General features: G+C 40.0%; 1 protein-coding gene across 1 annotated transcript in view; it reads left to right on the top strand.

Annotated features, from left to right (window-relative positions):
* Positions 1-25,387, top strand: part of LOC122559404 (epiphycan-like) — a 42,173-nt gene extending 16,786 nt beyond the window's left edge. The window contains exons 3-7 of the mRNA XM_043708855.2: positions 4,943-5,090; positions 14,212-14,370; positions 16,428-16,630; positions 17,970-18,065; positions 24,674-25,387. Coding sequence (XP_043564790.1) covers positions 4,943-5,090; positions 14,212-14,370; positions 16,428-16,630; positions 17,970-18,065; positions 24,674-24,841 — 774 coding nt within the window. The 3' untranslated portion in view covers positions 24,842-25,387. The remainder of the gene's footprint in view (positions 1-4,942; positions 5,091-14,211; positions 14,371-16,427; positions 16,631-17,969; positions 18,066-24,673) is intronic.
* The last annotated feature ends 1,035 nt before the right edge of the window (positions 25,388-26,422 follow it).

The raw sequence follows: 26,422 nt of genomic DNA, 5'->3' as shown, positions 1-26,422 counted from the left end.
TTTCCCTGTAGTATCGGAAGCTGAGGGGTGACCTTATAGAGGTTTATAAAATCGTGAGGGGCATGGTTAGGAGAAATAGACAAGGTCTTTTCCCTGCGGTGGGGGAGTCCAGAACTAGAGTGCATAGGTTTAGGGTGAGAGGGGAAAGATATAAAAGGGATCTAAGGGGAAACTTTTTCATGCAGAAGGTGGTGCATGTCTGGAATAAGCTGCCAGAGAAAGTGGTGGAGGCTGGTACAATTACAGCAATTAAAGATGGGTATATAAATAGGAAGGGTTTTAGAGGGATATGGGCCAAGTGTAGGAAAATGAGACTTGATTAGGTTAGGATATCTGGTCAGCATAGATGAGTTAGACTGAAGAGTTTGTTTCTGTGCTGTACATCTCTATGACTCTATGTCTCTAAGTCAGAAGTGGCCTGCATAGAAAATTTGTCTTTTGCACTGGCTCTTTTTAGCAATGAATGAAATAGCCAAAATGTAATTCAAAATTAAATACCAACAAAATGTTTTACTGAAAATATTTAACAAAAGCAATGTGCACTTTAGCATGACTGTGATAAATCATAACTTCAACTGCAGTTCATTTTATAATTCATACATCATATCTCAACTAAACTCTGTCTACTTATCCAATTTTTTCCACTAATTAAGAAATGTGAAAGGAATATTATTAGCAGCTTGCTATGATTAGTTAAGTTCCTGTCCAAGCACCTATCAGATCAGATTTCATGTTGGCACTTGCAGAGGAATTTTGATGTAGTTGCCATTTTGGTTGGAGGTTATTAGCTCATATAAAATTAACTTAATTAATGCTTTTTTCTGGTAAAATTAGAATAAAATCCTCAAAAGAATCACATTAAAACTGGTCAAAACATGAAGAATATTACAGCCCAGGAAGATGTCATGCAACACACTGTCCATTGATGTTGGCAGGACCCAAAGCATTTGCTCTATTTAACACTTACAACCTGTTTCTTGACATGGAGTGCATGTTCCTAATATAGGAAACAGAGTAGTGTCATTATTATGCTCACAGTGATCCATCTGCACATTCATAATTACACCCATTACCAAAGTTCTCTCTAAGCATGAGACTGAGCAGCCACTCAGAGGATATGTGCGTGCTGCTCAGAGTTCAAATGCATTGACACCAATTCAGGAAGTTGCTGCCTTGCCTGGACCTCAGAGTTCCAAGCAGCAGTATGGAAAATGAAGGCGGCGGCGGCGGGGCAGGAAATATGTATTCCTTACTGTTCACTGAAATGCAACAATGAGAGAACGAGTGGCTGGAAAAGTCCATTTTTAACAGCTATCACACTTAAATAGTAGCAAACAAGGCTGGGCAGGGTTTGCTATGTCTTATGTGTGATACAGAGAGAATGAATGGTTTCAAGAAGTGAGGTTTATGGCAACAGAAAAACTATTAAATTTACTCCAAGAATTCTAAAACCATTCCTCCCAAATGTACTTGCCTTTCCCTGGCCCGGATTAATAGTTTGCTGTAGGTGAGTTTAAAAGCTATGTTCTGACTCCGTACATTCTCACAGTGTTTCACTTCACTGTAATGTTGTCCAGTAATATAACCTCTTAAACTCAGACTGGAGAATTAAATTGGTTGAAGAATGGCATGGGATTATCAATTTAGCATGTCTGACTAAATATGGTCACAAATGATTCAAATTTATCTTTGTACTGATGTGCTGGGTGCTGACCCCACCCCTCATCATTAGAGTTGGGAATATCTGTGGGGTCTCCTTAATCCTCCACTTAGCTGTTTAATTATCCACTACAATTTGCAAGTGGATGTGGTAGAACTGCAGAGCCTGGATATGTCTATTAATTGGGGATTAATTATCTCTGTCTTTCACATGCTGATCCTGTTGTTTATAACTGGCAGTTCAGTGTTTTAGGTTCATCAGACTACTACCTCATTTTTCTTTTAAATGTGGCCAGTGCTATTGCTGGCGTGCCCTTCTGTGTTTTAGATTAGATTACAGATTAGATTAGATTACATTACAGCGTGGAAACAGGCCCTTCGGCCCAACAAGTCCACACCGACCCGCCGAAGCGCAACCCACCCAATCATGTTCTTCATGATTGAAGTATTTCAAATTTTAAAAGAATTAGTTAGGATAGATTCAGTAAAACTATTTCCTCTTGTAGGGAAACCTAGTACAAAAGGACAAAATCTTCAAGTTAGAGTTGGGCCATTCACTATTTTTCTCACAAATATCATTAAATACTTGGAATTGCTTCTCAAGGACAATCTGAACTTTCAAGACTGAATCTGATTGAATTTTCTTTGGCAAAGATATTCAGAGAAATTGAGTTAAGTTGTGAATGGAGCTCAGATGCAAATCAGCTTTGATTCTAATTGAATGAGAGAGGTTTGATGAGACTAAATGATTTCTATCAGGTAGAAATGTCTCAAGGTTCAATGTGACAGTCTACTAATGATGCATACATATGATTAAATTTAACCTTTATGGAAAGATTTGCACATTAAGAAATATTTTAACGCATGTTCTGAGATTTAACTTTTTTGGCCTCTGTAATGTTCCAAAATTATGTAAGTGTTGGTTCTACAGCACAGCAGAGTAGCTCCAAACCTTGGCTGGGAAACGAATCATAATGAAAATTGCATCTCTGCATTAGTCAGATCTGCTTGATAACCAAATAGTTTTTTCTGTATTCATTGTCTGGTCTCATTCATTATCAAATGGGTATGATAGTCAGAGAGCTGTTGGTCCTCTTGGAGCTACACATGGACAAACTAAATCAGCAAATTTAGGAAATGAGTTTAGAAAATAAGGTGGGGGCAGCAATTGTTGCAGTTCACATGATAGACAAGAAGCACTTCAATGCTCCTGGTTCCAATAGATATTGGGAATTGAAAGGCAGAGACTGTTGCCCATCTAAAAATTCCATTGTCATCTCTGGCATCCATTTCCAAATGTCAGGATAGTGCACTCGAGCCAGATGAGTAACCCTTTCACCTAGGAAATTGTCCCTTCTACACATTTTTTGAAAATTAGGTTATGGGAGGTGAGCATCACTAGCTAGACTGGCATATGTTACCCATTTGAGAAGTGTTGGTGAGCTGCCATTTTTAATCTTTGTAGTTCATGAGGAGTTGTAGGTGTGACCACAGTGTTTAGATTAGAGTGGTGCTGGAAAAGCACAGCAGGTCAGGCAGCATCTGAGGAGCAGGAAAATCGGCGTTTCGGGCAAAAGCCGTTTATCAGGAATAGAGGCAGGGTGCCTGCAGAGTGGAGAGATAAATGAGAGGGGAGTGGGATTGGGGAGAAAGTAGCATCGAGTACAATAGGTGAATGGGGATGAGGATGGAGGTGATAGGTCAGAGAGCGGGGTGGAGTGGATAGGTGGAAAGGATGATAGGCAGGTCAGACAGTTCATGAGGGCGGTGCTGAGCTGGAAGGCTGGAACTGGGGTGAGGTGGGGGAAGGGAAAATGAGGAAACTCGTGAAATCCACATTGATGCCATAGGGTTGAAGTGTTATTGGTGGATGTGCAGGTGAAACTTTGATGGATGTGGAAGGCTTTGGAGCCTTGGATGGGGGTGAGGGAGGACTCCAATATCACTTATTGTATCCGTGGCTCCCAATGCGGTCTCCTCTACATTGGGGAGACTGGACACCTCCTAGCAGAGCGCTTTAGGGAACATCTCCGGGACACCCGCACCAATCAATCCCATGGCCCTGTGGCCCAAAATTTCGACTCCCCCTCCCACTCTGCCGAGGACATGCAGGTCCTGGGCCTCCTCCACCGCCGTTCCCTCACCACCCCACGCCTGGAGGAAGAACGCCTCAGCTTCCGCCTTGGAACACTTCAACCTCATGGCATCAATGTGGATTTCACCAGTTTCCTCATTTCCCCTTCCCCCACCTCATCCCAGCTCCAGCCTTCCAGCTCAGCACTGCCCTTATGACCTGTCCTACCTGCCTATCTTCCTTTCCACCTATCCACTCCACCCTTCTTTCTGACCTATCACCTTCATCCCCACCCCCATTCACCCATTGTACTATTTGCTACATTCCCCCATCCTCCTCTCTGACCTATCACCTCCATCCCCACCCCCATTCACCTATTGTACTCTATGCTACTTTCTCCCCACCCCCCCCTCATTTATCTCTCCACTCTGCAGGCACCCTGCCTCTATTCCTCATGAAGGGCTTTTGCCCGAAACATCGATTTTCCTGCTCCTTGGATGCTGCCTGACCTGCTGTGCTTTTTCAGCACTACTCTAATCTAGACTCTGGTTTCCAGCATCTGCAGTCCTTGTTTGTACCCACAGTGTTGTTAGGTTATTGCTTTTACAATGAGGACCAATAAAGAGAGTTCTAAGTATTTGAACAAGTTGCATTGGAAATGGAATTACAATAGATTTAATTTTTGTTCTGGTCTGCCTATAAACAAAGGTTCACTTTGAAGTGACATTTTTCAAATGCATTTTGTTATATTCACAAATTTAATATTTGCAGTCTACCAAAAGATGTTACTACAACAATTTCTGGAAATGACAATATCGGATGAAAGGGTATAAAAATACATAGAAAATAAGAAAAGAAAATTGCAGATTTTCCCAAGAATATTGTCCAATCGTTAATGCTTAAATAGAATTTTGATACATTGGCAAATGTGATAGAAATTCACTTATTTCGTTAGCTGTAAAGCACTTTCTAATGTGCGGCAGCTGTCAGAAGTGCTACTCAAATATTTGTCTTTCAAATTTTCAAACTTTTCAAACCAAGAAGGACATCAGCTTTCTGTGCCCTCATGTGGTAGGAGACAGCATATAGACTAACTCAACATTGCCTCAGTTGTAACTACATAAATATATATAAATATAAAAATCTAGCCTAACATGAAATGTCCTTTATTAAAAAGAAAACTGATGGAACGTAACTTTTTGGTCCTAGATCGAGAGCGGCAGTCCAACACCTCCTAGGAGCAGTCAGCTTGTTACCTATGACAGTGACTATGAAGAAGAAGAATTTGTTCCCCATGAACCTTTGGATCCTGGTGCTCCCAGTGTACCGGGTCTCCTTGGCCCTGAGTCGAAAGAAGGTTTGTAGCAGGAGCTATTCAGAATCTAGGTCTGTTTGCACTGAATGGAATTTTGGATGGTGGCCACAATTTACATTCTCAGTATTTTACAAATGTGTAAATATATAAAATCATTTCAAACCAGTATAGTTTATAATAATTCTTTTGCTTCTCGAGTCATGATTTTTGAATGATGGTTTTATTTACAAAAAATGACAAGAGCCCTTTTGTAGTTTGCCTTTCATTGTAATTTTAGTGGCTCAAATATTTTCTCTGTGTGCTCCACCACAACGCGTAACTTCCTGCTGTCTATGGTTTGACCACAACAGACAAAAAGTATTCAATAGAGTTTAAATTCAATCAAACATTCTATATCCTGTGTACATTTCTGCCATTGCGTGTCATTGCAAATGAAATTCAAACCTAACATCCACATTGCATTCAGAATTAATCCTTGGAGATTTACATTCCTTGAGACTGCAACACAAATGTTTTAAAGTGGAGATCAGTATGAAAATCTGTCCCAATTATGAAATGAAATCATTGATATTCTCCGGTACTTCCAGATTTCCATTGTTTTGTTTAAACAAGTTAAACTTTTATTAATGTGACAAAATGTAAAATGCAATAAAATTGTGTTTATGTTACCCAAATTAATAATCCAGTGGCTCTGATTGCCTTGAAGGCCAATCTAAAGTAGGCACATAGGAAAACAGATCAGAAGGAGGCTATTTGGTCCCTTGATCCTGTTCAGCCATTCAGCGAGATATGACTGATCTTCCACCTCAACAACATTTTACTGCAGTATCACATATACCTTCATGCCTTTAATATCTGGAATCTGGAATAAACTCTGTCCTGAAAATACTCAATGACCGAGCCTTCACCGTGCTCTGGGTAGACAATTACAGATTGACCCAGCAATTACAAACCAGTCAATCTCACGTCTGTCATCTGCAAGGTGTTAGAATCTGAGGGATAGGATTTATGACCATCTGGAATAGCATGCCTTGGTTAAAGGCAGTCAGCATGGCTTTGTGAGGGACAGGTCATGCCTCACAAATTTTATTGAGTTCTTTGAGGATGTTACTAGACAAGTTCATAAGGGTTGAGCGGTGGATGTGGTGTATATGGACTTCAGTAAGGCATTTGATATGATTCCCCATGGTAGGCTCGTTCAGAAGGTCAGGAGGGATGGGATACAGGGAAATTTAGCTGTCTGGATACAGAATTGGCTGGTTAACAGAAGTCAGCGAATGGTAGTGGAAGGAAAATATTCTGCCTGCAAGTCAGTGGTGAGTGGTGTTCCACAGAGCTCTGTTCTTGGGCCTCTACTCTTTGTAATTTTTATTAATGACTTGGATGAGGAGATTGAAGGATGGGTTAGCAAGTTTGCAGACGACACAAAGGTTGGAGGTGTCATTGACAGTATAGAGGACCGTTGTAGGCTGCAGCGTGACATTGACAGGATGCAGAGATGGGCTGAGAGGTGGCAGATGGAGTTCAACCTGGATAAATGTGAAGTGATGCATTTTGGAAGGTTGAACTTGAAAGTTAAGTACAGGATTAAAGACAAGGTTCTTGGCGGTGCGGAGAAACAGCGGGATCTTGGTGTGCAGGTACACAGATCCCTTAAAATTGCCACCCAGGTGGACAGGGTTGTTACGAAAGCATATGGTGTTTTGACTTTCATTAACGGGGGGATTGAGTTTAAGAGCCATGAGATCTTGTTGCAGCTCTATAAAACTTTGGTTAGACCGCACTTGAAATACTGTGTCCAGTTCTGGTCGCCCTATTATAGGAAAGATGTGGATGCTTTGGAGGGGGTTCAGAGGAGGTTTACCAGGATGCTGCGTGGAATGGAGGGCTTATCTTACGAAGAGAGGTTGACTGAGCTCGGACATTTTTCATTGGAAAAAAAAAGGAAGAGGGGACCTAATTGAGGTGTACAAGATAATGAGAGGCATAGATAGAGTTGATAGCCAGGGACCTTTTCCCAGGGCAGAAATTGTTAACACAAGGGGTCATAGTTTTAAGCTGTTTGGCAGAAAGTATAGAGGGGATGTCAGAGGCGGGTTCTTTAAGCAGAGAGTTGTGAGAGCATGGAATGAGTTGCCAGCAGCAGTTGTGGAAGCGAGGTCATTGGGGATATTTAAGAGATTGCTGTACATGCATATGGCCACAGAAATTTGAGGGTTCGTATATTAGGTTTACCTTACATGAGGATCAATGGTCGGCACGGGTGACCGAAGGGCCTGTTCTGTGCTGTACTGTTCTATGTTCTATCACTTGAGTAAACAAATTCCTCCTCATCTCAGTCCTAAATGGTATACCTCATTCTAAGGCTGTGTACCTGAGATCTGGAACATCCTCCAATTAGTGAAAACATTTTTCCCATATCTACTGCTGTCTACCATGTGTAAAGACTTTGCAAGTTTCAATGAGATCACCACCTCTCATTGTTCTAAACTCTAGAGAATACAGGCCCAGTCTCCTTAACCTCTCCTCATAGGGTAATTCATCCATTCCAGGATTCAGTCTGATGAACCTCTGCTATACTCCCTCAATGGCAAATACATGCATCCACAGGTAAGGAGACTAAAACTGGACACAATTCTTCTGGTCTGATCCCACCAAAGATCAATACAATTGCAGCAAGACTTCTTTACTCATCGTCTCAAGTGCTCTTGCAAAATAGACTAAAATACCACCTGGCTTTATCATTGCTTGCTGCACCTGCATGTTAGCTTTCAGTGGCTCATGAACAAGAACACATAGGTCCCTTTGACTATTAACACTTTCTTACTATTTATGAATTCCTGTTTTCTTAGCAAAGTGGATAACTTCACAGTTTTCAATATAATACTCTATCTACCTTGGTCCAGCCTATTCAACTCACAACTCACATTCCTACTTATTTTTGTGTCAGGAAATCTTGAAAATATTAAATGTAGTCTCCACATCCAAATCATTAATATAGGTTATGCTCCAGCACTGATCCTTCTGGCACCTCACTCTCACTGGTACAATAAGAAAATCCCATTTAATCGTACTGTATTCTGTTTTCTTTCCATTATCCAATTCTCAGTTACCTCCAATGCCATGTGCTCCAAATTTTGTGCTCTAACCTCCTGTGTGGAACCTTATTGAAAAATGTCTTAAAATCCAAATAAAGCATATCCACTGATTCCTCCTTATTTATTCTGAGTTATATCCCCAAAAAACTCTAACAACCTTGTCAATTATAATTTGTAAATCCATGTTAACTCTGCCCAATTCTCATATTTTTTGAAGTGTCCAGTTATCACATCCTTTATAATAGATTATTCACCCAACTATTTTCACTTCTCCTTGCTGTCCTAAATAGTGGGTTTATATTTATTAACTTCCAATCTGCAGGAATTATTTCAGGATCAATAGAATTTTGGGAGATAACCACAACGCATCCATTATGCCTACATCCCCATCTTTCAATTCTCTGGGTGGCATGTAGATCATCAGGTCCAGGGGATTTATCTAATTTCAGTTCCAAGAATTTCTGCAAACTTCACTTATACTAATACTAAATGTTTCATTTTGTCATTCCCGGGAAAAATCTACAAGGATGTTGCCAGGGTTGGAGGGATTAAGCTGTAGGGAGAAGTTGAATAGGCTGTGGATAATTTCCCTGGAGTGTTGGAGGCTGAGGGATGATCTTAGAAATTTATAAAATCATGAGGGGCATGGATAGGGTGAGAAGAGACTTGGGAAGAGACTTTGTCTATTTATCCTATTCATGCCCGTCACGATTTTATAAACCTCTATAAGATCACCACTCAGCCTCCAACGCTTCAGAGAAAACAGCCCCAGCCTATTCAACCTTTCCCAATACCTCAAGTCCTCCAATCCTGGCAACATCCTTGTATATCTTTCTGAACCCTTTCAAGTTTCACAACATCTTTCCGATAGGAAGGTGACCAGAATTGCACACAACATTCCAAAAGTGGCCTAACCAATGTCCTGTACAGCCGCAACATGACCTCCCAACTCCTGTACTCAATACTCCGACCAATAAAGGAAAGCATGCCAAATGCCTTCTTCACTATACTATCTACCTGCGACTCCACTTTCAAGGAGCTATGAACCTGCACTCCATTAAGTGTATAAGTCTTGCTAAGATTTGCATTCTCAAAACGCAGCACCTCGCATTTACCTAAATTCAACTCCATCTGCCACCTCTCCGCCCATTGGCCAATCTGGTCAAGATCCCATTGTAATCTGAGGTAACCTTCTTCACTGTCTACTACACCTCCAAGTTTGGTGTCATCTGCAAACTTACTAACTATACCACTTATGCTCACATCCAAATCATTTATATAAATGATGAAAAGTAGTGGACCCAGCACCAATCATTGTGGCAGTCCACTGGTCACAGACCTCCAGTCTGAAAATCAACACTCCACCATCACTATTTGTTTTCTACCTTTGAGCCAGTTCTGTATCCAAATCCAAATTCCATGAGATGTAATCTTGTCTCCCATGGGGAACCTTGTTGAACACCTTACCGATTTATTTGTATTTGTCTTTGCTAATCTATTCCTTATTATGTACCTTTGGAAACTTCATTTTGTACTGGTTTATTTTTATATAATATTTCATGTTTCTTTATCAGACTTTTGTTTCTCCCCTGCTGAATATGAAGATACTCCCAATCCTCAGACTAAGACTATAAGACCACAAGAATTAGGAACAGGCCATTGAGCCTGCTCTGCCATTCAATAAAATCATGGCTGACCTGGCACTCTTCATATCCATTTTCCTGACCTTTCCCCATAACCTTGATGCCCCTACTGATCAAGAATCTATCTATCTACCTCATCCTTAAACATACAGAAGAAATCTACACCATAGCTCCCTGTGGCAAGGAGTTCCAAAGACTCAGAACGCTGAGAGAAGAGATTCCTCCTCATCTCAGTCTTACATTGACATCCGTTTATTCTAAGACTATGCCCTCTGGTCCTAGACTTTCCCACAATGGGAAATATCCTCTCAGCATTTACCCTGTCAATCCAAAGAGTCATACAGCCATAGCGTTTTATACAGCATGCAAACAGACCCAACAGTCCAACTCATCCATGCAGACCAAGTTTCCCAAACGAAATTAGTCCCATTTGCATGTTTTTGGCCCATATCCGTCTAAACCTTTCCTATGGACCTGTCCCAATGTCTTTTAAATATTTTAATGGTGCCTGCACCTACCACTTCCTCAGGCAGTACCTTCCACATACAAGCCACCCTCTGTGTGAAAAAAAGGCCTCTTAAAAATCCTATATATTTCAATGAGATCACTTCTAAACTCCTGTGAGTAGAGTAGACGTGCTACATTTTTGTCACTTTATAAGCCTCTTCATTTGATCCAGTATAATCATTAACTTCTCTTGTTAGCAATAGTTGGATCACCTTTACTGCTGTGTTTTTCTACTCATAGTAACGCAACTTTGTTATAAACTGTGTGGTAATCCTTCCCCTGATTTAAATGACTTCCTGCACCACAATTCAAATTGCTCATCCTGCCTGCAGAAACTATTGTTGTCCATGTAGGCTGCAAGAACCTCAAACCTTTTGGATTTAAGTGATTTGTGCTGTAAATAAAGTATAATAGTGATGTGTATACCTCCTGTAGAATGTTTCTACTACTTAGTATGTGTTTTCACATTGATTATGTGGATCTCTTGATCAACTGAAATATTCGATCAACTGGATGCTCCTGGTCCCATAGGTGCCAGTTAATAAAAAGTTTGCTGTATCTACAAAATGCATTGCAGAAATTCATCAAAGATCCTTAGACATCTTGAAAAACCACAACTACTTCCAGCTGGAAGGACAAGAGTAGCAGATACATGGGAACACTGCCAACTGCAAATTCCTCTCCAAACTACTCAACATCCTGACTTGGAGAAACATCGCCATTTCTTTAATGTCGCTTAGTCAAAATCCTGGAATTCCCTACTTAAGGGCATTGTGGATCTACCTACAGCACATTGACTGCAGCAGTTCAAGAAGGAAGCTCACCACCATTTTTTCAGGGGGATGATCAATAAAATGCTGGCACAGCCAGCGATGTCCATGTCCACGAGTACATTTTTTTTTAAATTTCCTCTTTCGCTCAATAACAATTGACTCCCTTGTTAGTCAAGACTTTATCTACCTCTGCCTTAAAATATTCAATGATCATAGATTTCATCACCTCAGTATTCCTAGCCGCTGAAGAGCTTTTGTATTTATATGGAGAGTTCAGCTGAGTTTCTGGTCAACAGTGATCCCTAGGATGTTGAGAATGGGGGATTCAGTGGTGATAAAACCAATGCATGTCAAGGGGTGATTGTCCCTTACTAGGAGATGGTCATTGCTTGGCATTTTCATGACACGAATGTTGCTTGCCACTTGTCAGCCCAAGCCTGTATTTTTTATCCTGATCTTGAAGCATTTGAACATGGACCGCCTCGGTACCTGAGGCATCGTGAATAGTACAATCATTGGCGAACATTCCCACTTCTGACCTTATGATGGAGTGGAGCTCATTTATGAAATAGCTGAAGATGGTTGGGCTTAAGACATCATGCTGGGGAACTCCAGAAGAGATGTCCTGCACCTGAGATAACTCCGACAACCATAACCATCTTCCTATAATGAGGTCTTGAGTTGAGTGGCCTTGGCAGAACCCAAACTGGACACCACTGAGCAGGGCTGCTTAATAGCATTTTTGATGACACCTTCCAATACTTTACTGATGATTGAGAATAGAATAATTGGGTGGTAATTGGCTGAAATGGATTTCTCCTGCCTTTTATGTACCTGGGCAATTTTCCACATTGTTAGGTGGATGCCAGTAGTGTAACTATACTGAAAGAGGTTGGCTAGAGAAGCAACGATTTGAGAAGAACAGGTCTTCAGTATTACTGCCAGAATGTTGTCAGGGCCATAGCCGTTGTAGTCTCCAAGGCCTTCATTGTTTTTTTGATACCATGTGGAGTGTATTAAGTTTGTTGAAGACTGGCACATGTGATGCTTGGAACTACTAGAGGAGACTGAGATAGATCAACTATTTGACACTTCTGGTTGAAGATTGCTGCAAATACATCAATCTTATTTTTTGCACTTATGTTTTGGGCTCTTCCAATATTGATAGTTTGGAGAAGAGAGGGGAAAGTATAGAATTTCAACTATATTTAATTTAGAGTTCAGCAGGACTATCAAAAATGTTGTTCTGCTGAGCTCACGAGCACCAGCATTAACATTGTTAGCACTAGCACATTTTACACCTTGAAAATTATTTGTTGTGAATCCATAGTTGTTACTAAAATAATTCAGTCGCCTCAATTACATTAGATTAAGAAGTGAGATTACATAAACTGGATTTGTATGCCCTCGAACAGAAGCGGTCAAGGGGGCCATTTGGTTCAGGATTTTAGGATTTTTAAAGGTGTGTTGAAGGCAGATAAAGAGAAATGCTATTGGCAGTAAAGCTACATAATTGACAAAGTCTTAAAACCAGAGCCAGGCAATTCTGAAGAAACTAAAGGCCTGTTCTAAAAAAGAAACACTGGACTCAAATGTTAATGCTGCTTTCTCTCCACAGACCCTGCCAGACCTGCTGAGTTCCTCCAACAAATTTTATTTTAATTCAAGAGAATCACGCTTCCAGAAAAGTAATCAATTCTAGGTCAATTAATAATGTTAAATCTGTTATAAATAGATATTTACTCTCTAAGGGAATAAAGTACATGGATCCAAGGCCAGTGGATATGATTGATTGATTTATTTATTGTCATGTGTACCAAAGTACCATGAAAGGCTTTGTTTAAGACCAATGAAGGCAGATCATAGTAAGCAAGAATGTACAGATCAAAAAGACTGAGAAAGAGGCATACAGGTTACATTGTACAAGGCGTGCGTTAGGTGAGATCAATGTTAGCAAGATCAGCATTATTTGAGGCTAGAATGTCCACTCATCAGTCCAATAACAGCCGGAAAGAAGCTGTTCCTGAACCTGTTGGGGTGTGTGTGTTCAGGCTTCTGTATCTTCTGCCTGATGAGGGAGGTTGTAAGATATCATTACCGGGATGCGATGGGTCTTTAATGATGTTGGCAACATTTCCACGGCAGCAGCCTGTGTAAATGGAGTCCATGAATGGAAGGTTGGCTACTGTGTTAATCTGAGCTGTGCACACCGCCTTCTGTAGTTTCTTATGGTCCTGGGCAGAGCAGTTGCCATACCAGGCCATTATGTACCCAGACAGTATACTTTCAATGGTGCATCTGTAGATGTTGGTGAGGGTCCTGATGGATATGCCAAATTTCCTGAGTTGGCTGAGGAAGAAGAGGCATTGTTGTGTCTTCTTGACTGTTGCATCGACATGGGAAGTCCGGACAGTTTGTCGGTTATCATTACTCCAAGGAACTTGAGGCTCTCCAGCCTCTCAACCTTAGTTCTGTTGATTGAGATGAGGGCATGTTCTCATCCTTTCATCCTGAAGTCAATGATCAGTTATTCAGTTTTGCTGATGTTGAGAGAGATGTTGTTCTCATTGCGCCACATAACCAAGCCCTCAATTTCCCTTCTGTATTTTGACTCATCATTGTTAGATATCCATCATACTACAGTGGTGTCATAAGTTTATCAGTAAATTATCCAGTTTATGTAATCTCACTTCTTAATTTGAAGTAATTGAGGTGACTGAATTATTATATTAACAACTATGAATTCACACTGGATTCACAACAAATAATTTTCAATGTGTAAAATGTGCTAGTAATAACAATGTTAATGCTGGTGCTTGTGAGCTCAACAGAACAACATCTTTGATAGTCCTGTTGAACTATAAATGGCGTTTGTTTGTAATTTGGCAATATAGTCATGGGTGACCAGGGAGTACAGTGGGGGGCTGAGGACGCATCCTTGGGGGGTTCCAGTGTTGAGTGCTATTTTGGAGTTAAGATACAGGTCAAGTGTAATCCCATTGAATGACAGAGTAGATTTGAGAAGCTTCCTGACCTACTTACTGTTCCTATCAGGGAATACTATTTATTGAACAATATTATTGTTCAAGCGTCAAGAGTATAACTTCAACGGCAATATTTATTTTCTGGTTTTATCTCTCAGGTCTTCCAACCTGCCTTCTCTGTACCTGCCTGAGTGGATCTGTTTACTGTGATGATACAGATATCAAAAATATACCTGCTCTTCCCAAGGATACCACTCACTTTTATGGACGGTTCAACAAGCTCACCAACATAAAGAAAGGAGATTTTTCTGGGCTAAGTATGACAATGTGAACGTTCAGCCTTATTATTATAGAAAGGAAAGACAATGTTAATTTCTTTGTATGGAATATGTGTTCTTGTTCTATTTTGAAATCTTGCGCGACCATCAGATTGCTTTGCTTGGTTGCAGTATAATGAGAGTAAAAATGTGAATGTAAACAAAGTAAAGTTTTGAGTGCAGGAGCCCATAACATTTGGTATGACTGATGTAAATAGAGTTAAGTTACAGATCAGGTGATAATATCCACAGTCCACAAGGAATCATGGATATCTCATCCTGTTAGAGAGAGACAAGTGGCTACATAGCTTGGGGAGCACCACTACATATTAAGCATGGGGCAAGAAAGGAGGCAGCCACATGAATAACATGGAAATTGAATGTGGAGATCCTGGTATTGGACTGGGATGGACAAAGTTTAAAATCACACAACACCAGATTACAGTCTAACAGGTTTATTTGAAAGTACAAGCTTTTGGAGCACTGCTCCTTCGTCAGGTAGCTAGAAGATTGAAGACACACCATGAATGTTATGCAGCATTACATTTTAGCCATTTGGCCAATTGAGCTGGCTGACTGCCACAGCTGAGCCATGGTCCAACTGAACTGTGACTACATGTTTTCAAGATATTGAAAGGTACGGTTACAGCATATACAGAGATTCTTCTTTTGTCATTGGAGAAGCTACTTAAGGGCATAATCTTAAAATTACAGCCATGCATCTCAAAAGAGAGACTAGGAAACACTTCAGTGCACAACAGTTGGTAGAAATATGCAATTCCTTCCACACAAAAAAAAATAGCTTGTAGATCACTTAGTAATGTTAAATTGGTTGTTAATAGATTTTACTCACCTCGGGCCATTGGGTATAGAGTTAATATCCAGATCAGGTGTAATTCCATTAAATAACAGAACTTGAAGGCTTGAAGAGCTATCTGGCCTGACTGCATGGGTTTCAGGGATTAAATGGCAGGCTCCTGTTGTTATGATCCTAAATGAACATTATGGAGGCAGCATAGTCTTAATATTTGAGCCAGGCCATTCATTGGTTGTAACAACTCAGGAAGCCTTACTGTAAGGGATTTATTGATTGTTGTTGAACACTAAAATAGAGTCATTACTTGTGGCATACAAAAGCTAGTCCCAGTCTGAAACAGATGATTCTGCAGATCCATCCCTGAGTCTGCTTTGTAATGCTCTAGGGTGATGAGTTCCACTGGGCAGGCCATTGCCTGTTACCAAGGGAACGCAGACTCAGCGGGAAATTGATATGTAGAGGCCAGTGGAAAAGCTGTTAAAGTTGGGGATAGGGAGGGACAGTGGCAGGGGTTCTCAACTGAAAATGTCAAAACTCAGATTGATACAGTTTTGTGTATCTCTGCTGGAGACAGTGTTACAGAATATTCTTGTCAATTTTCTTAGACCCACAGAATCATCAAAGTTAAGGAGGTATGCAGGGTTGTAGTGTGGAACAAGGAATCAGGGTTGGATGTGGCATGGAAGGAGAAAATTCAGGAAGCAAAGAGAAAGGTCAGGAGGTCTACAACAGGGAGAAAGAGTTACATAAATGTCCATACTTGCATGGTAACTCTGATTGCATATAATATTGCAAATGTGTAATCTATTCCTTATTGGAAGCGCATTATCTTAGGTAAAAACAATGACTGCAGATGCTAGAAACCAGATTCTGGAGTAGAGGGTGCTGGAAAAGGAATACAGGATGATGAAGGGCTTTTGCCCGAAACGTCGATTTTCCAGCTCCTCGGATGCAGCCTGAACTGCTGTGCTTTTCCAGCACCATTCTACTCCAGCGCATTATCTCAGTATTACGCCGAGTTCAAATTTCACATTACAAATTGCTTACTTCGACCAGGCAACTGTTAGGACCATATAGATATTAACAGAGGGCTATTATGTTTATTATTTGTTTCCAAGTATATTAATTGTGAGTAATGATCATCTTAGATCACTGAAAGTCAATTGACGCAACAAGTAATAGAATTATTATGGTATTATTTGTTCCTAAATATATTAATTGCAAATAATTATCATCCTAGATCACCTAAAGAGGATTGACGTGACAGGTAATAGGATTTCTTCAATTGATGAAGATGCTTTAAGGCAGTTGCCTGAACTGGTTGATCTGATGGTTGCTTCAAATGAACTTGTGCAGCTTCCAGAGCTACCCAAAACTATGGTCAGCATTGATGCCAGTTACAATAAACTGAACAGCAGTGGGATAAAAAATGAAGCATTCAAAGTAAGACCCATCATTATACAATTTAGTACATGCTTTTTGACAAATGTCTTGCATGGTCAACTTTCAAATATGGATGCAAGGTCTAATTAGTTTGAGAGTTGATTGAGCTTCTTTAATACAACAGATCACTGGTCCTTTAATATTGCAGATATGTTTCTTTAAAAATCTTTTTCAGCTATACACACTTCTTTACATGGTGTGGTTATTTTTTCATGTGTTTTTCATACTATTTGTGTTAATTTTCCCATTTATGAGTGCCATTATAAAGTAATTTACCTATTAAACTATGTTGTAGTTATTACCCAATCACAAATACTTTTTGGAGTAGCTTTCAGAGCAGTTTGTGACAGGTTAGTGCATTCCTTGTTTTGTTTTCCCCATATAGAAAGGAGAAGAAGCAAGCAGAAGAACTAGGGCAATTTTTTCAATCACTTAAGTTTTTGCTTCATCGTAAATATTTGCTTTCAAATCCTCTTCATATAGATATGGTCCTGACCCTGTCTTAATGAGGGTAATTCAGAATCTGGGAAATAGCATAAAGTAAGTGATATAAATTTAGCTGTCCATAATATAGCTGCCCTGAAGGGGCTCATAGGTTGAAGCAGTAGCGTCCCTATCTGTAGACCAAGAAACCCCAATTCAAGTCCCACTTGCTCCAGGAATAAGAGCTTTGGATAGGTTGATTAAAAATACCTATATCTATCGTGATCAAACTCAACAGAAATAAAATTTGGATTGTTGTTATTTTAATCAACATGTTATGACACACCTTGAGGGCAGGGGGATAGAACTCAAACCTTCTGAATCAAAGGAAGGGACACTACAACTAATGTCTATACCCCTAGGTTTGTACATATTTTTAGTTAACTGTTCAGACATATTATGACACACATCTACAGCAGAGGAGACTTCAGACTACAGCTTTTTGCACAGTGCTGGTTAAAGGATTATCTTGATTTTGCTTTTGTTATTCTATTCACATAATTTAATATTACATACCAAAATGCTAGTGGGCTCTTGTCTGCCTAGCTGTAACTTGTACTTTGTGGCTGCAATCCAATTCAGGGCAGTCTAAAGAAAATTCTCCAATTACATTAACCTTCAACTTCATGAATTTTAAAGTAAAATTGCTGTTTGATGAAAACTCCACTCGGGTAAAAGCTGAAGCTTTCATAATCTTGCATTTAGGAAAGGTTAAATGTTCTTTGCTCCCAGTATCAATCTCAAACATAGATGACAGTCTCTGCAATTTTCCCATCACATTGTTTTCATTGGTAATGTTCAATAATTGGTGATTCTTTGTTTTCTCATTGTTCCTTCTTTTCTTTTGAATTCACAGGACATGAATAACCTTGAATACCTATATTTAGCTGGCAATTCACTGAATTATGTTCCACTTCCTCTGCCTGAGAGCCTTCGTTCCATTAACCTACAGGTATAACACACACCACTCAAGTTGCATATATATTATGCTAAACCTGATAACCTAATATTGCCACATCCGCCAAAAATAACACAGCTGGGGACCAGGTGTCAAATTCAAGTATCAGCTTAGGAAATTTAGCAAAACATAGGGAGATGCCAATAGACTAGTTATCAAGAGACCAAAGACATGATTTCAAAGTTCAAATCTCACCATGGCAGCTGGTGAAATAGAAATTCAATTAACAAAAGTCTTGAGGAGAAAGCTAGTATCAGTAATGGCAACCATAAAACTATCATCAATTGTCATTACAAAAAAACTGACACACTTATTCCATTCAGGAAAGAAATCTGCCATCTTTTCCTGGTCTGACCTACATGTGACTCTAGACTCTAATAATATGGTTGACTCTTAACTGTCCTCTAAAATGGCTGGCAAACATTTTTAGTTCAATGGCAATTAGAGAAGGGTAATACATATCGACTTTACCAGTGATGCCCTCATCCCATGAAAGAATAAAGAAAAAAAAGTTATATTGCTCAGTTTGAATCAAGAGAGCAGTTCATAAACAGAGAAAGAAAGAGAGAAAATACTGCTCAGTTAAATACTGTTCCATTTTCCTCGCTTATTTCAATCTCAGTGACCAATAATTCTCCTAGCGTACCACATCAATAATAGAATAGATGCCCATCACTTCAAACTTCCATATATATACCGACTTCAAGTAGTTTAGCTGTTATGCAAACAAATAAATATACCATATGTAGCATCAATAATATTCTCACTCTGCTAATCATATAATGATAATTCTTACACCTTTTAATTATACATATGTTCCATACATTGTATAAGAGCATAAGAAATACAGTAGACTATATCCAGCCCAATCAAGCCTGCTTCACTGTTCATATTGATTCTGGCTGATACTTGGCCTTACCTCTACTTTCTCACCTACTGCCTGTATCCCTTGATTCTCTAAGAGACTAAAGATCTCTGTCTTAGCCCTATAAGTATCCAATAATGAAGTATCCACAACCTTTGGAGTCAGAGAATTCCAAAATTCAGAACAATTTGAGTAAAGAAACATTCATCTCAGTCCTAAACGAGTAAACCACAGAAGATCCTAAGGAGTCTTGACAGGATGGATTCTGAGAGGATATTTTCCTTTACTAGAGAGAATCATGTGACAATTTTAAGACAGAAATTAGGTCAATTGTTTCCTCTCAAAAGACTGTTAATCAGTGAAATTCTCTTCCCCAGAGAGCAATGCAGGCTGGACCTTTAAAGCAAAGTCAGATGGGTTTTGACAAACAATGAGTCATGGGTTCTTGAGGGGAGACAGAAAAATGGAATTATGACTACAATCAGATCAACTACAATCTTATTAAATGTCACAGCAGGATTGAAGGGCTGAAAGGCCTTTATCCTGCTTCTAAATCTTACGTTTCTATGATCTGCCTCTTATCTTGAGACTCTGTTCCTCTTTTCTAGATTTATCAGTTATGGGAAACAACTTTTCAGTATCTACCCTATGTTATAATCTTAACAGCAGTCAGTAACTTTTAAAAAAAAATCAAATGCTCAGTTATTAACAGAAAGAGTTACACCACTTGATTTCATATTTCAAACAAACAAACTTTTACGGTATTGGGAAGTAAATACTACTAACTTGATGCTTTATTTCATAACATTTATTCTATGTGCCCAGAAATCTCAACAGATTACCTTCCATTCAAATTTTATTTTCACCCAAGAGTTCTCCTAAACAGTACAGGATCTTGAGCAATTCTCTACTTTTCCTGAATCCAAACTAAGGTGTGCCATAGCTCTCACTTTGTACACACCAGTCCAACACCGGCATCTCAAAATCATGACTTTAATTCTCCTCAGTGTTCCTACTATTCTCCAATGACATAAGATTACTTGGGGTCCTTCCATGATGACCCTTTAATCTCCTTAAGTACGACATGATCCTTAAGTACGACAGGCTTTCATTTACATAGCTTAGTGCTTTATAGCTCCTAGGTAATTTCTCTCTCTGTGGTGTTCTAGTCCTTAACATAAACCGCCCATTTCAAACATGTTACAAAGCTGAGTAATGGTTTGGTGAGAAAACATACAGATAAACACAAGATGATATGTAAGCTCCCAGTATTCTTACCCCATAGCAATGTGTCATATTTGTAATGTCCCAGGTAAAGACTTCAATAACTCACTTCAATTATCAACCGATCCTTTATCTAAAAATTATATGAATACTTTAAGATTGTCCCTTGTTTACTAATTGCTTTTCAACCTTCCTTTGACCTGGGAAATTACATGAACAATTTGGATGACAAATAAAGATATCTGGCCTCCATCAAGAAGCTTAGAGAGGAACCACTTCTAACTTTGATTTTATTGAATAGACACAGGTCACTATTTAAATGGCATTTGCTTCAGTCTGTTTGCCACTCTTTCTTCAGGGGTTTCCATTCAAGTCAGAGGGCATTCCAACAGGAAATCAGAGTTAAATGAATAGGGAATATGGCTGGGGGCAGAGATTAAAGTTTTAGCAATGGGGAACAGGCAGACTTAGGGGAGGGTATGACACAAAAGGAGTTAAATGTAAGGTAGAGATATAACAACACCATGAGATTTTGAAGGGGCCTGATAGTGTAGAAATGGAAAGATTGTTTCCACTGGTCAAGGACTTTAAAACAAAGGAAAAATGTCTCCTGGATGGTATGTTGCCTCCTGGGTGCCAGAGTCAGGGATGTTTTGGATCGAGACTGCAGGATTCTTAAGGGGGAGGGAGAGCAGCCAGAAGTCATGGTATACATCGGTACCAATGACATAGCTAGGAAAAGGGATGAGGACCTGAAAAGTGAATATAGGGAGTTAAGTTGAAAGCTAAAAGGCAGGACAAGCAGACGAGTAATCTCAGGATTGCTACCAGTGCCATGGGCTAACTAGGTTTGAAACAGAGAGCAAGTTCAAATGAACATGTGGCTGCAAGGTTCGTGTAGGACAGAGGGCTTCAGATATGTGGAACATTGGGATAACTTCTGGGAAAGTTAGGACTTGTACAAGAAGGATGGGTTGCACTTGAACTGGAGGGGCACCAATACTAGTTTGGCGGAGGGGGAGTGGGAACCAGAGCTACGGACCTGAGGATGAAGTAGCTAGTGAACAGCCAGACACAGTGTGCAGTGAGTCTGTGAGGAGGGACAGACAGTTGATAGGGTAAAGTTGCAGTCAGTGTGATGGGTTGAAGTGTGTCGATTTTAACACAAGAAGTATCGAGAATAAGGGTGATGAATTCAGAGCATGGATCAGTACTTGGAACTATGATGTTGTGGCCATTACAGAGACTTGAATATCACAGGGGCAAGAATGATTGTTGAATGTTCCAATTTTGGATGTTTCAAAAGGAATAGTGAGGAAGATAAAAGAGGTGGGGGAGTGGCATTGCTAATCAGGGATAGTATCACAGCTGCAGTATGGGAGGTTGTCGAGGAGGTTTGTCTACGGAGTCAGTATGAGGGGAAGCCAGAGACCCAGGAAAAGAATAGTCAGTTTATTGGGAGTTTTCTACAGACACCCCCCAGTCTGTATTTAGGAGGAAGATTTTGGAAAGGTGCAGAAGTAACAGGCGTGTTGTCATGGGTGACTTTAACTTCCCTAATATTGATTGGAACCTCTTTAGTTCAATTCATTTGGAAGGAGCAGTTTTTGTCAGGTGTGTCCAGGAAGGATTCTTGACTCAATATGTGGATAGGCCGACTCGAGGGGAGGCCATATTGGATTGGTACTTGGCAATGAACTAGGACGTGTCAGATCTCTCAGTGGGAGAGCATTTCAGTGGTAGTGATCACAACTTCATGACTGTCACTATACTCATGGAGAGGGGCAGGAGCAGACAGCATGGGAAAGTATTTAATTGGAGGAGGGGGAATTACAATGCTGTCAGGCAGGAACTGAGTTAGCATAAATTGGGAACAGAGGTTCTCAGGAAAATGCACAACAGAAATGTGGGAATTGTTTAGGGAGCCCACTGGCTGATACTGCTAGACAGGTTTGTCCCACTGAGGCAAGGAAGGGATGAGAGATTGAAGGAACCTTGGGTGACAAGGGATGTAGAACATCTAGTCAAGAGGAAGAAGGAAGCTTACTTAAGGTTGAGCAGGCAAGGATCAGACAGGGCTCTAGACGGTTACAAGGTAGCCAGGAAGGAATTGAAGAATGGACTTAGGAGGGCTGGAAGGGGTATGAAAAAGCTTTGGTGGGTAGAATTAAGGAAAACCCCAAGGAATTCTACGCTTATTTGAGGAACAAGAGGATGGTCAGAGTTAGGGGAGGGCCAATCAGGGATAGTGGAGAGAACTTGTGCCTGGAGTCAGAGAAAGCAGAGGAGGTCCTTAATGAATACTTTGCTTCAGCATTGAGTGGGACCTTGACGTTTCTGAGGACAACATGTGACAGGCTGATATGCTTGAACAGGTTGATGTCAAGAAGGAAGATGTGCTGAAAATTTTGAAAAACATAAAGACAGATATGTCCCCTGAGCCAGACACGATATACCCAAGGTTGCAACATGAAGTGAGGGAAGTGATTGCTGCACCTTTGGCATTGATCTTTGCATCCTCACTGTCCGCTGGAGTACTACCAGGTGATTGGGTGGTGGCAAATGTTATTCCCTTGTTCAAGAAAGGGAATAGGGATAACCCTGGGAATTATAGACCAGTCAGAGATAGGATTTATGATTACTTGGAAAACCACAGTTTGATTAGAGATAGTCAGCATGCTTTGTGAGGGGCAGGTCATGCCTCACAAGCCTTTTTGAATTCTTTGAGGATGTGAGAAAAACACATTGATGAGAGTAGAGCTGTGGATGTGGTGTACATAGATTTTAATAAGGTGCTTGATAAAGTTCTCCATGGTAGGCTCATTCAGAAATTAAGGAGGCATGGGATACAGGGAAATTCTGTTGTCTGGATACAGAATTGGCTGGTCCATGGAAGACAGAGAGTGGTTGTAGATGGAAAGCATTTGGTCTGGATTTCGGTGACCAGTGGTGTTCCACAAGGATCTGATCTCAGGCCTCTGCTCTTTGTGATTTTTATAAATGACTTGGATGAGAAAGTGGAAGGGTGGGTTAGTAAGTTTGCCGATGACACAAAGGTTGGTGGAGCTGTGGATAGTGTGGAGGGCTGTTGTAAGTTGCAACGGGACATTGACAGAATGCAGAATAGAGCTGATAAATGGCAGATGGCGTTCAACCGAGAAAAGTGTGAAGTGAGTCATTTTGGAAGGTTGAATTTGATGCAGAATACAGGGTTAAAGACAGGATTCTTGGCAGTGTGGAGGAACAGAGGGATCTTGGGGTCTATGTCTATCAATCCCTCAAAGTTGCCATCTAAGTTAATAGGGTTGTTAAGAAGGCGTATGGTGTGTTGGCTTTCATTCGCAGGGGGATTGAGTTTAAGAGCCACAAGGTTATGCTACAGCTCTATACAGCCCTGGTTAGACCACATTGGAATATTGTATTCACTTCTGGTTGCCTAATTATAGGTAGGATGTGAAAGCTTTAGAAAGGGTGCAGAGGAGATTTACCAGGATGCTGCCTGGAATGAAGTGCATGTCTTATGAAAAAAGGTTGAGGGAGTTAAGGCTATTCCCATTGGAGTGAAGAAGGCGACTTGAGGTGACAAGACGATGAGAGGCATAGATAGAGTGAGTAGTTAGAGAATTAGTCTTCTGGCTTAGATATAAATGGCTATCACAAAAGGGCCTAATTTTAAGGTGATTGGAGGAAGATTTAGGGAGATATCAAAGATCGGTTCTTTACACAGAGAGGTGTGGGTGCATGTAATGCACTGCCACTTGTAGAAGTATCGTCAGATACATTCGGGACACTTAAGCGACTCTTGGATAGGCATATGGATGATAGTAAAATGAAGGGTATGTAGGTTAGTTTGATCTTAAGAGTAGGATAAATGATTGGCACAACAGTGAGGGCCAAAGGGCCTGCTGTACTGTTCTATGTTGTAAGTCTCAGGATAACAGGACCATCGGTTAAGAGTGAGAGAAGGAGAAATTATTTCACTCAAAGGATTGTGAAATTTCCACCCCAGAGAGATCTGAAATCTTCATCATTGACTAAATTTAAAGCTAGAAGAGTCAAGCTTTTGGTCCCTTGGGAGACCAAGGGATATGAGGAGTGAAATAACTCCACAGTGGCTGGTATCCCATCAGCAAGTCACCCTTTATTTACACGTGCACAGTAATTAACTCTCGGCCAGCTCCTTCAGAGCCAGCTCTCAGAGTGAGCGGAACCTCTGATACTCCTGTTTATATCTGTCAGCCAAGGCTCCCTGATTGGATCAGATTAACAGCCTCAGTTGGGGAACTTGTATTCTATGAGGTCCACCTGACTGACCTCATTACAACCACTACAGAGCAGATGGAAAATGGAATTGAAGCCCAAGATCAGCGGCTGATCATGTTGAATACAGGGGCCAGAAAATTGCAACTTTGTACATTTTTCACCATACTCCTGTATTATTTGTACTTGAGTACACGTGACAATAAAACCTTATTCTATTAAACTAAAGTGCCATTTTTTCTCATCTTTTCAGAACAACAATGTTCAGCAGATTAATGACGACACTTTCTGTAACTCAAAGGACATACACTATGTTCGCAAGGCCCTGGAGCTCATTCGACTGGATGGAAATCCCATTAATCTTAGCAAAACACCTAGTGCCTATATCTGTCTCCCACACGTACCCTATGGCAATTATTAAAGATCTCCATTTCTATTCTCAGTGTACACAAAAGAAATCACAGTGGGCCAAAGCCTTTTACTATTGTGCTTAGGATTTTCAACAGCAAATAATTCCTTTTCAATGAATCTGTTTAAATGCTACATCCATGGTATTTCTCTTGTTCTAATGAGTGATTGAATCATTTCTATAAAGGAAGAACATATTCAACTATTTGAAATGCTAGGCAATAAAGCAAGAGAAAGGAAAAGTTGTAAATGTTTAATAAGGAAACCTACTTTGAAATCTAATCTGTATTGACTCTGCCAAATAAATAAATATGATCTGGTTAAAAAAACATTTTGTTATTCATTAAGCAATATATGTGCTCCATCAATGCATTTTCAACTTACCTTCATGTTATAAGCCTGATGCTATAAAAAGAAAAGTTTATTTTGCCTTTCCATTTCTTTGAAGCATTTAACATTATTGTTAGATTTATAATGAACCCCGTCTGCCTTGTAAACATTATTCCTAATTGTACTTGCAGCATGAATAAATGTCTCATTAATGTTATTTTTAAAGCCTCTTAGTATGAAAAATATTGAATTTTGTTGTATCCTGCAGGAAAAAATATAAAACTTAGTTGTAACTACACAATGGTAACACAATAATCATCAGGATGAACTTTTTGGTGTTGATTAAGGTGGGAAAAGCAAGCTGAAACAACAGTAAAACGTATTTGCGGTAAACATTTCTTTGATTTGCATTTTTAAAACCAACCACTGATGTGGACTCTAGCTTATGATGTTAAGTTCATTCATTTATTTATGTAAATTAAAATTTAAAACGTTTTGTTTAACTATTAGGTCTCATTTAACTGCTTTCTTGATCTCTAGAATACACTGCAATTTGAGCCAGAGCAGCAAAACTGCAATGGATGAATAGTATTTGAGGCAGGTGGGTGCATGGTTATTGATGTATATTTTGTTCCACAAATCCAGACGACACAAGTTTCAGTACAACGGTAGATGCTTTATTATTGGATAGCTGGTGAGAAATTCTCAATGTCCCCAGAAGCAGTCGTGTATCTACTTGTGGTGACACTTCTCCACAATTCCCTGCTTTACACACAAAGACAGTATTTTTTATAGGAATTAAACAAAAGGTCTATCAGTCACATGGTCAATTGCCGTTACATAGTTTAAAATCGGCAATTATAAACTTACAAAGCCGGTGAATGTCGATGTCCTATGTTAACTAGTGAATGGATTACATGGACTGATTATTGTGTTCTTCATGATCATGTGTTGATGGGAAGAGAGTAAAACAGAAGGGTTTTGCCTGTTCTTAATGAGGGATTCACATACCTATGCTAATATGGAGGGGAACCAAGATAATGGAAGCAGGAGGCAATTTAACAAGGTTGTGGCCAAGGCTATCAGTCATTTTTGGGAAGGACAAATACCTTTACCTGAGGCTGCAGAGGAATCCACATGTGTACCTCCAGTGGATTCCTTCTCTAAGATTCAGTCAGCCTCCTCCCTACTGAGATGTTCTGTCTATTCTGTAAGAGGACAGACATGCAATTGATACTGCGGTGAGTCTCTTTGGTAGTGGAAT

This window comes from Chiloscyllium plagiosum, unplaced genomic scaffold (assembly GCF_037043375.1).
Source record: "Chiloscyllium plagiosum isolate Xiang-an unplaced genomic scaffold, Cpla_swu_hap1 HiC_scaffold_19, whole genome shotgun sequence".
In the NCBI taxonomy this organism is placed as follows: Eukaryota; Metazoa; Chordata; class Chondrichthyes; order Orectolobiformes; family Hemiscylliidae; genus Chiloscyllium; species Chiloscyllium plagiosum.
The sequence above is the reverse complement of the archived record's forward strand: the minus strand, read 5'-3'. Positions and strand labels throughout refer to the sequence as shown.